Source organism: Ricinus communis, chromosome 6 (assembly GCF_019578655.1).
Source record: "Ricinus communis isolate WT05 ecotype wild-type chromosome 6, ASM1957865v1, whole genome shotgun sequence".
Taxonomy (NCBI): Eukaryota; Viridiplantae; Streptophyta; class Magnoliopsida; order Malpighiales; family Euphorbiaceae; genus Ricinus; species Ricinus communis.
This window is the reverse complement of record NC_063261.1, coordinates 20,409,039-20,422,839: the sequence shown is the minus strand read 5'-3', so window position 1 is coordinate 20,422,839 and position 13,801 is coordinate 20,409,039. Positions and strand designations below refer to the sequence as shown.

The 13,801-nt window shown below is 33.2% G+C and overlaps 2 protein-coding genes across 3 annotated transcripts; one reads left to right on the top strand and one right to left on the bottom strand.

The window, feature by feature from the left end:
- Positions 1-18: 18 nt before the first annotated feature.
- LOC8275285 (probable receptor-like protein kinase At1g49730) lies at positions 19-5,414 on the bottom strand. Of its 2 annotated transcripts, XM_015718945.3 has the most exons (10): positions 4,789-5,414; positions 3,252-3,803; positions 2,774-3,061; positions 2,393-2,654; positions 1,932-1,984; positions 1,612-1,679; positions 1,424-1,513; positions 1,098-1,182; positions 468-1,013; positions 19-339 (listed from the first exon to the last, which is right to left on the bottom strand). In XM_015718945.3, the coding sequence occupies exons 1-9, from the start codon at positions 4,865-4,867 to the stop codon at positions 469-471; spliced, it is 2,022 nt and encodes a 673-aa protein (XP_015574431.2). In that variant the 5' UTR covers positions 4,868-5,414; the 3' UTR covers positions 19-339; position 468. The 2 variants fall into 2 exon arrangements, with proteins under 2 accessions (XP_015574431.2, XP_002518748.3); XM_002518702.4 differs by having other exon boundaries at positions 19-1,013.
- A 4,082-nt stretch (positions 5,415-9,496) lies between these two features.
- Positions 9,497-13,533, top strand: LOC8275284 (PI-PLC X domain-containing protein At5g67130-like). The gene is made up of 9 exons (XM_048375249.1): positions 9,497-9,906; positions 9,992-10,057; positions 10,149-10,271; positions 10,376-10,513; positions 11,940-12,038; positions 12,224-12,527; positions 12,615-12,838; positions 12,951-13,037; positions 13,160-13,533. The coding sequence occupies exons 1-9, from the start codon at positions 9,895-9,897 to the stop codon at positions 13,319-13,321; spliced, it is 1,215 nt and encodes a 404-aa protein (XP_048231206.1). The 5' UTR covers positions 9,497-9,894; the 3' UTR covers positions 13,322-13,533.
- Positions 13,534-13,801: the final 268 nt, after the last annotated feature.

Sequence of the window (13,801 nt, the reverse complement as noted above, 5' to 3'; positions counted from 1 at the left end):
CATCGCATCCTTCAAATCTCCAAAAATAAAGTGGGGAATTTAGTTTTTAATGGAGAGTACAATACATCGTATAAAACCTTATTCTCTGAGTCATACAAGTAGTACAAAATCCCCATAATCAATGTTACATCAAGCTATTTCCATGGCTGATGCAAGATAACTTTTATACACATGCCTAAATTCTTCCAAAAATTTTGAGATAACGTAAAACAAGACAAGGCACCCAAAATCATTCCCTTTTACAATATTCATTTTCCATCCAAGCTGTGATATAATCTTCAAGTCATTGACATGCTCTATGAAGTGAAGTTCACACAACAAAGGCGACACCATGCGTTCCTGTTAATTTGACATAATTCATGCGACACAATTTGTCTCAATGATGATTCCGTCAAGGTACAAAAAATTTCCAGTAAACCAGGATTGGTGATTGAAGGCTTGAAGCAAAAGAAAAAGAAAAGATTCACCTCAGACAGAGAGTATATTGGAGGGAGATTGCGGAGAGCCAGTTTCAAGTAAAAAGCTTCTGCTACAATATGACCTTGATGTACTTGAAGAAGAAGCAAGATATCTTCCATCCCCACTGTGAAAAACTGCATCACTCCTATGCATTTTTCCTTTACTTCTCCTTCCTCTTCCTTCACTTCCTTCATACTCTTCATCTTCTACAGCTCGTAAGAACCCACTATGCATTGGGTCTGAGCTCTCATACAAAAGCCTAAGGACTTGCTTGATCGAAGGCCTAGCTCGTCCTTCCCTCTGTGTGCACCACTTCACAATAGTCACAATTGTTTGAAGCTGGTCAAAGTCAATGGAGTCACGGATATGAGAGTCTACTAACTCATGCAGCCTTGTGTCTGATTCCATGAATATTTGAGCCCATTCTACCAAATTCTTGTTGTCCTGTATTGCTCGTCTTGCCGTTACTATCTCCAAGAGTACAACACCATAACTATATACATCACTTTTCTCAGTGAGCTCTTGCGTGACCACATACTCAGGATCCATGTAACCTGAAAGCTATCATATAGTTGGAACTTTCGGCTTGATCAAAAAAATATTTCAAGCTGGACTGGTCAAGTATTTTCATCACTAACCTGGAGTACCCCGGATATCAGTATTTACCGGTTCAAAGCAAATAGAGCCATCTTTTGATGCATGGGCAAGGCCAAAATCTGCAACCTGGAAGACAAATATGGTCTGAATGGGATAATATCGTGAAAGATAAACAGGTTTGATGAGTGATTGTAAGGATACTTGCTAGAAAATATAGTCTATCAAATGCTCAACATAGCCCAAATCTCATGAATAATCCTGCTTTGTTGGGGAAGTTTATTTTGTTTGTGGTGCGTATTTCAGAAATGCAATTCCAGCCAAGAAATAGAACCAAAAGACGGTACATTTGCATCCCATTTCTAACTACCTTAGCAACAAAGTTTTCATCCAGTAAAATGTTGCTTGACTTGATGTCTCTGTGGCACAGGGGTGGATCACAGTAGAAATGGAGGTACTCCTGCAAGTAGAGCAATTGATGAGGAGGAAATGCAAAGTCAATAATTTCTGAAGCTAAGCCAATCAGTCTTAAATGTGAACATATCTTTACTAATTTACCAGAGCATTAGCAACATCAATAGCAATTTGAATTCTAGTCTGCCAACTCAAAGGAGTCTTTCCAGGAGCTACACAAACAAAAGAATTATTCAGAATAAAGACTGTCATACTAAAGGAGCTTTTCAAAATATAGGAGACGGCTGTTTCAATAATGACTTCAACACCATTTGAATGTAAGAATCTATCATCTAGAGAAAAATTGTGTTAAATGAAAGTACAGGTTTCTATGAGTGCATGAAAGAGAAGGAGATGGTGAGAGATTATTTTATCTTTTGGTAGAATGAATGAGAGAAATGAACTGAAGAAATGGAGAAACATACTATGAAGATGATCCTTTAAGCTTCCATTTTCCATATACTCATACATCAGAAACCTGCCATAGAACAAGCATAAGTATTTGATGTTCCCATTACATCAATCTCAAGCTAATCCAAGCACATTGCCAATATTATTTTACAAACTAAAAGAGAAAAGAAAAGAAATGCAAAATTTTCTTCCCACTGCTACATTGAATGTACACAAGAATGACGCTATGCACATCCATGCAATCATGTAATAGATAAACTGAAGCCAACCCAATCATCTAATCATGTTAAATTCTAGGAAATTTTATAATATCAAAGGAAACTGGTTGCAGAGAAAATATAGGAAAACATCGTACAGGAAGTTGCCTACTTTCGAATAACTAAACAGCATCTCATGAGAAAGTTAGAAGCCTATTTATTTAGTTCTGTTCATATGCTACTATGGATTCATTCATAATTAGGGACACATAAACTACCTCTCATTTCTTCTGATGCAAAAACCTCTTAAAGAAACAAGATGACGGTGATGCAGTCGAGCAAGAAGTTCCATCTCTCTGCAGAAATCATCTTCCCCCTGCTCTGAAACCTTGTTCATCCGCTTTACCGCAGCCACTAAGCGATCATTGAATTGAGCTTTGTAGACTGTTCCAAATCCCCCCTGTCCAATGATTGTGTTGAAGTTATCTGTCGCCTTCTTTGTCTCTTTGTAGCTGAATTTTTGAAACATTGATGTAGGTCCTGCATGAAACAACCCCAGCCCAAGCAAAGTCAAAAGTAAAGAAATGTAAGATATCAAGCTTAATATGTATCAGCATTGAAGAAAATGCATAACCAAACATAAAGTTAAGGAACCATACCTTCTTGAAATTTTCGCATAGGTCTAGGAGGTGGAAAGGCTTTTGCAGAGGCCTTGTCTACATTCTCTGATTCTTCTAGTTCTCTGTGTTTCCTACGAATAAGAACTATCAGGACTATCAGCATTGTAACAGCAATAACTGTAACAGCAATGCCAACACTTGGAATCAATGTCAGGTGGTATGGATGGTGGTTTGCATTTACAGTCACTCCCAACACAACTTGGCTTGGACTTGCAGCAACCGATGGACTTGGAGAAACCCCAGGAGTGAGTGTGGATGAGGATGGCTCTGAAATTAGCATCATGAAAATGAATTGATAGTTCAATGACTGGGAACATAGATCTAGAGAACTATCTATAAACAGCATTAAATATGATGTACGGCAAAGTTCAGGTAAATCCCGGCAGCCAAGAAATAATAAATAAGATGCAAGAAACATACTTCAAGTTAAGTAGAAGAAAGCAAAATCTAGAGATACCTGCGGGGATGTTAAGCCCTTGAACTCCAAAGAAACAGCTCGCCATTTCAACAGCTGATACATCATCAATTTGGCTTGCAAGAGTAGCAAAAGTTGCATCACGGCAGGTACTCAATGTTAAATTATCATCTGTTCCCACCAGATGATGGAGATATACGATTCCAGCATTTAAACACTTCCTGCAACTGCTTTCTTCTGCAAGGGGCACTTTGCAGTTTTGTGTAACATCCACGAACTTTGGGGATTGAAGCATCTGACTGACAGTTGTTCGACCCTTACACTCATAATTAACTGGAATCTTAGTCCCAAAACCACAAAAAGCTGTAGCATTTTTTGGGACACCATATAGTTCCATCATTTGTGAAATGGAACTGAGGCAAATATCAGAAATATTTGAGGTAACCCCAAGGTTGCTCGTTCCATTTGCATAGCGGGCAATAGAAACTGCAATAAAAGCATTAATGTAGCGGCAACACTTTCCTCTGTCATCCCTGTTAGAGCATAAAGAAGCGGCCAGGGTAAAGTTTGATCCACTCAAATCCAAAGGGCAATCTGCAAAGATAGCAGAAGTTATTATCAAGCAACCAATATTCGGATTGCTCCCAGAAAAAATGTACTTCTCATTGCTAACTCAAATATTCACCATTTCATACTAATAAAACAAGTCTCATGACATTATGACTATAGACATAACATTCAAACCTCCATGCAGTTTCTATATGTTTGAGGAGTAGACTTGAATCTTGCAAGCAAGGGGTACATAGTTAAGGAGTCATTGAAATTTAACTACTAGCCAACACCCAAATTGAAATTGTTTAAACCACTTCTTTCAGTTGCTTATTAGTTTTATTTCCAAGCCCCTTTTTATTCAGCGAATTTACCAATTAGGCAATAAGCTTCCAGGTTAACTCTATACTCATATGATCAACAACAGGATAGCGTGCAACAAAGAATAGTTCCAAATGGCTGATAGTTGGTATCAGCAAACAAGGCAACACCATACGAAACCAAAATGAGGTCATTGTTTCCATCCCATTCAACAACATACAAACAAAATATGCATACTACAGAAACTACATTGTTAAGCAACAATATTTGCTACGCAGTTCCTTAACCAGATAGTTCCTATCAAAATAACCATAAAATCAAAGCCATAAATGTAAACAAAGTCAATTGGATTAGCAGAGAGTTCAAATTCAAAGCCAACATTTCAACTTTTCCTTGTTCAGTACAAACAACAACCAGGAAAATAAGCAAGTGAAGAAATCCCAAGAGCCAGGAAGTCAAAAACACATTCTAATTAAAACAAAATCAAAAGCATAGCTATACTGAACCGACATAACCACATTAACCCAACCAAATCAATCTAACAAAAAAATCCCATTTACAGAATTTGCAGAATCCTAGTTTTTGCCCAGAACAATGACAAGAACAAATCAACAAGCTGCAACTTCTCAAAGGAATTTAAATGAAAAAGTAAATGAAATACATATATTAAATAGAAGAAAAAAGGAAAGAAGTAATTAATTCCACTAACCAGCTGCCATAACTAGAGGAAGCTGCATTGCAAGAAACTGAAGCAAACCCAATAATAAGAACTGCCTATATACCACCATAGTAAAGACCAAGAAGTAAAGTTGGGAGCTTTAGCTAGAACCCAAGAAAAGAAAGAGAGAGAAAGAATAAAGGAGCAGACTTTGATTGAAGCAAGGAACCTGCTTGTAAATGGGTTTTACAGTTTAGGACTAAACAAGACTGCTGCTTCACTGTGTACACCTTTGCTGGCTGGTTGAGAGGAACTAACATGTGGGCCTTTTTGACTACATGGAAAATGGAGAACCCTCTCTCACTCTCTCTCTCTCTCTCTCTTTCTCTCTCTCTCTCTTCAGCAAACAATTTGTTTATAAATTATAATGGACATTGATGGAAGAAAGTGGGTCCAGGATAACCACTGTCTGTGCAAGATTTCACAAAACTAAGGTCTAACTTAAACAGTTAATGCACATAGAGATGACAGAATATGGGTCCATATGCAGTAAAATACATCACCATTATTATGGATTTTGGACCTCCAGGCAGTACAATACATCACCATTATTATGATTTCCAGAAAGGAGGTCACTTGCTTTTCTTTGCAGACTGGTAACATAACTCAACTCAATCTATACTATGTTATAGCAGCATTCTTGTCTTTGGCTACACACTTTAGAATCTATTTTATTTGTAATTCAGTCTAGAATTTATATAATTTAAGTTATATATTTAAATTTTGTTATTTAATTATTTTAGTTTTTATTTACAATATATTAACCGTTTCTAATATATAATTTCATTTTGATATATTTATGGGTATATTATGCATATATATTTTAATAATATGTGTTTTAAAATTATTAAAAAATAGAGTCCAAGTATTTGATAAATTAAATTAAAAATTAGAAATACTGAAGAAGTTAAAATAGCGTTTAGATATTTTTAAATTATTGAAAGTTAAGTTATTAAAACAAAAAATATTAAAATTTAAATAGTTAAATATATTTCTTTATTATTTATTAATATTTAATACTAACACTTCGGAATTTTTCCTTATAGATGAATTTTATTTTGATGGTGACACAAAATAAGGAAAATTTTATTAAAAGGATGAATAAGATATAGAATTTAAACCGAGTTTAAAGCCCAATTTAAAAAATATATATATATATATTTTTTATAGCCATTTTCGGTTGAAAAATATGTTTGGAAAGTCAAAATATAGAAAGAATTAAGTAGGAATGAACAATCTTTTAAACCATTTTTTTATGTTTAAAAAAAATAAAAGAAAACACTAAAACTTAATACTTTTAGATTAAGAAACAAGTAACATAGTCGAAAAGAATTATATGTTGTGTAATTATTTCAATTATATTTTCTATTCTTTTTTAATTTTCCATTGGCAAAATATGCATAATCAGTAATATTTACATAAAATGGTGACCTGAAATTGGCATGGCTGGCAGCACAGGAGAAAGCATGTCTGACAGTGTTAGGATAGGCAGCAAGCACGGGTGTGTATCTGGAATCATTTTCATTTTTAAAATCTCTACTTGTTCTTCTTGTAGTTTCTCATCTGGACAACAATGGCAGTCACCTAATCTCAATTACCAGCCTGCCATACCTTGCTTCTTCCATCTCATCTTCATTACAATTGCCACTATTCTTTTCTTTTTATTTTTATTTTTATTCTCTTACACTGACCGATGAATTAATAAATCTCTTGTGAATATCAGCGCCACTCGGTTTTGTTTACATATATATATATATATAAATAAATTATATTTTCAAATTTGATATCTAAATTTGTTTAATATATATACTACAGTACTAAATTTGTAATTTACTATCTAAGAACTTAAACTTTAATACATTTTTTACTTACCACATTATACAACAACTACTGCCACATTTATAATGTTTTGGACTTGTATTTTACTACTACATAAATTTTGTAAATTTTTTTGTTTTAGTGATCGTTATCTATAGAATATTTTTATGCTAACAGTAATATATATTTTAATGATTTATATTTGAACATTGAATGAATTATTATTCTTGCAAGTAACCGAATTACAAAACAGATTTTCCAAGAATGTGATTGCAATTCTAATTTAGATTTTCATGCTACGTTCTTTAGGTTTGTAATCGTATTTTCTCTAAATGTATTTAATTAAAGATAAGATTTAAAGTTGTGTTTTTAAAATTTTTTAGAACCGAAAATAGCACCGAACCGAACTGTATTTAACCGTAAAAATTGGTACAATACGGTGCGGATCCATTTATGTTGGGTACCGCACTGGTACCTTCGATTTTAAAAGAACCGAAGTTTGATATGGTAATAGTGATTTATAGATAACCGAATTAGATCGATCCGTGCTCAGCCCTAGCTCTAGCTAATCGTTTGGAATGGATTTACATTTATAGCATTTTGGTTCGAATAAGGATCAATATTAATCGAGTCGAGGTTGAATATATTAAATATATTATCTAATTGAATTTAATTTAAAATATAATACTCGATGGAGCTCATAATTTTATTATTTTTATAGAATAATTGAATCAAACCAAGTATATCAAGCCTTTTATTAAACTAAACGAGTTATTTAAAAATTTAATCGGCTCATTTATTAATATAAATAATTTATATTTTTTTATAGAGTATAAAGTTCATTATAATATTATAATTATTTTTAATAGGTATTATTTTTATATAAAAATAATTATTATAAATATAGCTAATTTAGCTTGAAAACCCAAATAAATAGGCCAAAATAGTGAAAGTCGACAATCCAACAAACATAAACACAATTTGAAATAATTCTCAATATTATTAACTGTAACAACAAAAAAAAAGAAACAGAAACCAATACATACCCAAAATATTAAACTTTGTTTACTCATAGGCAATATTAAAAAAACAACATAAAGTATTAAAATTTAGAAATAAAAATAAAAGTCGAAAATGAATTAGAAATAAAAAACAAAAGTAAAAAAAGAGAAATGTTCTTACCTATGGAAAACAGAAAACTGGATAGTAAAAATCTTTGGATGGTTATTTATACAGATAAGAAACGTGATTAAAAAAGAGGGTTTTATTTTTTTGTTCTCTTATTTATGCAGTAAATATCTTTTTGTTTATTCTCAATCATTAAACGCTAAACAAAATTTATTCTTTTTTATGTTTCTTTCCTTTTCTTCTTATATGAAGAAAATAAAATTATTTTTTCTTATTTCGATAATAATTGCTTGAATTATATAAAATGATAAATGTAAAATAATTTTTTATAGAGTATAAAGTATTTTATAATATTATATTTATTTTTAATAGGTATTATTTATATAATATAAATTATTATTAATAAATATATGTAAAAAATTCAGTTTTACGGTTTAGTCCGGATCAGTATAAGATGGATCGGTTATGGTATAGTTTTTACTAAAGAACCAGTACTATACCGTAAAGTAAAAAAATTCAAATCAGTTCAATTCGGTTATAAAAAATTTCGGTTATTTCGATTCTGGTATTTTTTAGTATGGTTATTGAGTTCACAGGGAATCCAAAAAATTCATGAAATTCATGCTCAGTCCTAGCTAGAGCACTTTTTGGGGTCTGGCCGGCGTGGCACTGGACAACACCGTATTTGATAAATAATGATTGAAAATGCTTAATCAGTGGGCCAATTATTGGATGATAATATAGCTACTTTGGCCTAATTTAGTGGTGATGGATTAAATCAGTAGAAATATTCATCAGTTGGGTGACAACAAAATCGTTAGTTTTGAGCCAATCAATGCCATGTGACATGTCATGTAATTAACCTTAGTCATATATATATATATATATATATATATATATATATATTACTCAATTATTTAATATTAAAATATAAAATATTTATATATAACATTAAATCTAAATAAGAAAAATTTCACTCCGTGAAACCATTTCGAAATCAAAATTATAAAACTTATTGTGTTTACCATCAGCTTATTACAGTTGTACATTGAATAGATTAAAAAGAAGAACAAACTCCAATATCTGTTTTTTCTTTGAAAGGTACAAACTCCAATTATTATAATTCTGAGAAACATTTCAAAATGGGTCAGTGGTCCCACTATCCATTTACTGATGGACAATGAACCTGCATTAATACACGTGCCCTTATATGCTCCTGCTTGCAGTTGTATTTGGATTTTGGAGGAAGAAAAGAAAAAGAATGGTCACAATTTGTGGCGTGGAAGAAGGCATGCTCATCAACCTAACCTAATTTGCCCAAAAGTAAAAAACCCCAACCCATTTCTCTCCTTCAGGTTTAAGTAGACACACATAATTCATATGAACATGAAATGAAAGTAACAAGAACATACAGAGGAAGACAGTTTGTATATAAGGATGTGAACTACAAGGAAAGAACTCTTTGGCAAAAGCTTAAGACAAGGAGACAAAGGAAAGGTTACTTTCAGCTGCTATCTTTTGTATAAAGGCTCATATATATATGGTGAAAGAAAACTTGGTTGCAACAAAAATCTCTTTCACGTTGTCTCACAAGTCTCTGTTGCTTTGTTATGTCGGATGGCACAATCTTAATCCTCTAAGAAAAGGATGTTTCATTTAAGTTGCCAAAGTTATTTATACATATTTGTATAGCTGTATGTATAGAGGATGGAACTACAACTAAAGAAGCATGTGTGTGGGATTTAGAATGTCTATCTCAAACTACAAAATGTTTGAATTTACTTAGTACCCTTTGATGAGGAGATGAGATGATATAGTTACAGAATAAATAGCTTCTCAAGTCTTATCATTGGTTCAAATTTCAATCAAATCAAAATTCTATTGACTCATTAAAAACCCTTCTAACAGAATATCACAAAATGATTATTTATTATTGTAAAACAAAAAACATTAGTTAGCCTTCATCATATTTATGCTCCTCAAGCTTTCCAACCACTTCTACCCTCAGCTTCCTCATAATCTTTTTCCCTCAAAACTATTTTTCTTTCTTTCTTTCTTTCTATTTCTTGTCCCATTTTCCTTCTTTTGTTACACTAAAACACAAAACTCCATAACCAACAAAAATTAGACATAACACCAAAAATACCAAGAATGCATTTGCAGGCAAGTAGTAGTACTTATGCACCATTATCATTCTCTTTTCATCTCTTTTTAATTTCATGGAAACTAACTCAACTTTCACATGCAGGGCTCTGTCTTTCTTACTTCTCTCTTAATTGCAACCTTTCTGTTCAGTTTCTCCACTGCCCTTAAGGTACTTGTTTCTTCTTTCTTGTTTATTGTTGTTTGTTTAATCTGAATTATATAATACTCTACACTGATTTTTTACCATGTTCTTCTTTTAGAAGGGTGAAATATGCGTAGCTAATAGTAACTGTGACTTGGGATTACACTGTGAAACATGTCTAGCAAATGGAAATATCCGGCCTAGATGCACAAGAATTCAGCCCGTTAACCCAACTTCAAAGGTCAGTATATAAAGATTCGAACTTTTCACTTTCAATATGTCAAATGTGTACATATATGTGTATGTGATTTGCTGATGGTAATTGTGCTTTTTTTTCCCTATCAGGTAAAGGGTTTGCCTTTCAATCGTTATACATGGCTCACAACACATAATTCATTTGCTAGGTTAGGGGTTAGGTCAGCTACTGGGGCTATACTTGTAACCCCCATGAATCAGCAGGACTCCATTACAGATCAGCTTAATGTATGTATTATTCTCTTACACTTCTCTCTCTCTCTCTCTCTCTCTCTCTCGCGTTTGGCTGCTGAGAAAATAACACAATGTTGTTAATGCAATTGTTGCTTTTTCTTTTTTCTTTCATGTGAATGTTGGTTCTGATTTGCTGAAAAGTAAAGCTTTAGTTGGTGTTGGTCCAATACCAAAATGTCCTTGTGTGAATATGAAATTTTTTAAGTATAGCAGGAGGGTAATGCAGTAATTTAGTTTTGGACTTCTAGCTCTTGATTTAGTAATTGATTTTTAACTATTAGGGATTAGTTAAAGATTCTGATTTATTTAATTGTCAACTATCTTCTGCAATAATTTTATAATGGGATAGATGATGGACATGATAATGGAAGAAATACTTTATTAATATTAGACAATGGTTGTCAACTTGTACAGTAGACATTTATTCTTCTGAAATGAGTATAGCATTTTTTATTAGTTTCCTTTTTAAGTGAAAATGCAAAAGCCAAGAACATTCTCTTTCCTTGAGAAAAGTGAGATACTCCAAAAAACCAAGTCTTTCTTGACAATTACTAACAGAGCTATATGATAGTTGAGTTGGTTGATTTTCTGGACTTGGCTAAATGTGAAAGGGTGCCAACTGCATGAGTTAGGTGTGCAGTAACTATGATATTGTCTCTAGTCTTGTTTTCTTTTTGAAAAACAAACTTCAGCTGATGTTTAAGTAATGAAAAAAGAAAAAGTCTAAGAAATGTTTTATATGATGAAAAATGATGCTGAAGAAGCATCCATGAATGAAGGCAGTTGTTGAAAAGGTCTTCCATGGGTGACAAAATTTTTATAATGAGTCTGCTCCTTTTCACATGTGAATATCATTATGAATTTTGGTGAGAATAGTCTAAAAGTTATATTCTTGAATTAAAAACATGCTTTAGAGATGCTTAGTTTATAATGAACAAATTGTGGGGAATGGGTTAGGTAACCCTCAAATGAATTTTCAACCTAATGGGGCAAACAATATCTATTGTATTTTTGCTTGGAGCTGATTTGTTCTGATGCAAATTAAAAGAATTTAGTATAGCCAGTGTCTTACCAACTGTGCTATACTATATTAGAATAGAGAATAAATCAAAAGAGAATCTCACTTATATTGATGGCTAACCTCTAATATACTATTAACATCTTGCTTTCATGGACTGGATAAAAGAGAATACATGACTAAATAAATAAGAAAAAAGGTCACTGTTAGCAATATCAGTAACTAGATGAGCAGATGACCAAACATTTAGATTGGTAGATGAATGTATTGTGTGGCCATTTGGTGGTAACTTTTGTCTTTTTTTAATTCTTTCTGTATAGTGGGTCTATTCTGAAATTGTCAATATGTGACTTGTTCTTTTCTGATTAACCTCTATTGATCAGAAGTGGTCTTCTCTTGCAGAATGGTGTGAGAGGGTTGATGTTAGATATGTATGACTTTCTGAATGACATCTGGTTGTGCCACTCATTTGGAGGAAAATGCTACAACTTTACAGCTTTTGTAAGTCCTGAAATGAAGTTAGGAAATGAACACCACTTCACATCCTTACCATTTATTGCATTATAATGAATATGTTACGCCTCAAATTGGGATGAATATTTTGAACTTGAATTGATAAATATGAAACTGGGATTTATAAGAAGATGATAGTAGATTTTGCTCTAAATTTATTTCCAATATGCCAGCAACCAGCCATTAATATTCTGAAAGAGGTTCAAGTATTTCTTGAATCACATCCATCAGAGATCATTACCATTATAATCGAGGACTATGTTACATCACCAAATGGCCTGACCAAAGTGTTTAATGCTGCTGGCCTGAGGAAATATTGGTTTCCTGTCTCTCGGATGCCGAAAAACGGTGGAGATTGGCCAACTGTTGATGATATGGTGCAGAAAAATCAGCGGTTAGTGGTTTTTACTTCAAAGTCGAGCAAGGAAGCTTCTGAAGGAATTGCCTACGAATGGAGATATGTAGTAGAAAATCAATGTAAGCCCTAATTCTTTTTTAACCTGAACTCTTAATTAAAGTATTTAATCGCAGAAGTTTTAGATTGATTGGTTTTTGAAATCACAGATGGAAATGGTGGAATGGTAGCCGGTTCATGTCCGAACCGTGCAGAATCACCAGCCATGAACACAACAGCAAGGTCGCTGGTTCTAGTAAATTACTTCCCTGATAACCCAGATGTAACCCAAGCTTGCAAGCATAACTCTGCACCCCTTATGAATATGGTGAACACCTGTTATGGAGCAGCAGGTAAACGGTGGCCTAACTTCATTGCGGTCGACTTTTACAAGGTATGAATAAATAAGTAATACATACTAATGTTTATTATTTAAATCAAGAATATGGAGAAAGAAGTGCCTTGTTGTTACATATGTATGATTGACTGTATCTGAATAATGGCAGAGAAGCGATGGTGGGGGAGCTCCGGAAGCTGTAGATGTTGCTAATGGTCATCTAGTCTGTGGTTGTGGAAATATAGCTTCTTGCAAGGTCTGCTATAGTCATATCACTGTCATGCTCCCCCGTTTATTTTGCTTAATTTTCAGTTTGCCGACGTAATAGAGAAAGATTAAGACTTCACTATTTTCTTGTTTTTTTGTTTCTTTTGGCAGCCAAATATGAAATTTGGAGTATGTGACCTACCTGAGCCTGGTGTGGCAGCAGGCCCTGGTGCCGTAGCACCTGAATCCAGCTTTGCCTTTGCGAGAGCAAGACCGATTCAACTCTGGTTGCTGCTTGGGACAATACTGATGGCATTTTTCTTGTCATTGTGAACACAAATTCTGTAACTTTTTCTTCTTTTGATGCACTAACGACTCAAAAATTATCTTTTACCTATTTATATATATATATATATGCTCTTCTGACCAATAGCAACCTATATATTCAGAGTAGCAGTAGCACAGCTCTGGACAGGATTCATGTGACTAACATTGTAAAAAATAATTAATAAAAAGAATAGTTTTTGCTATTCTAGCTTTGTTTATTTGGATTCAACTCTGGCTCCATTGTCATGACTGTCTCAGACATGTCTGTTGTCCATTTTTTCCTTGCATCCTATTACATATATCTTGTTTTCAGTAATCAAAGTTGAACACAGAATGTACAACCTTTGCCATTGTCTGCTTTCTGCACCAATAGCATTTGGAAAAGGTATGTTTGGAATAAACAAATACAGCGGTGGGCATCATGTGATTGTAGTGATCAAGAAAATCAATACCTTTGTCTATTCTTGCTGCTTGGTTCTTTTTAAT

Bases quoted from the DNA above. Each gene is read 5' to 3' on its own strand.
- LOC8275284 (XM_048375249.1), top strand. The intron at 10,272-10,375 runs GTCAGTATATAA...TTTCCCTATCAG, and splicing joins CCGTTAACCCAACTTCAAAG to GTAAAGGGTTTGCCTTTCAA. The intron at 12,839-12,950 runs GTATGAATAAAT...GAATAATGGCAG, and splicing joins TTGCGGTCGACTTTTACAAG to AGAAGCGATGGTGGGGGAGC.
- LOC8275285 (XM_002518702.4), bottom strand. From the start codon at position 4,867: ATGGTGGTATATAGGCAGTTCTTATTATTGGGTTTGCTTCAGTTTCTT. The intron at 3,804-4,788 runs GTTAGTGGAATT...CTATCTTTGCAG, and splicing joins TCCTCTAGTTATGGCAGCTG to ATTGCCCTTTGGATTTGAGT. The intron at 1,985-2,392 runs GTAGTTTATGTG...GTTCTATGGCAG, and splicing joins TGCATCAGAAGAAATGAGAG to GTTTCTGATGTATGAGTATA.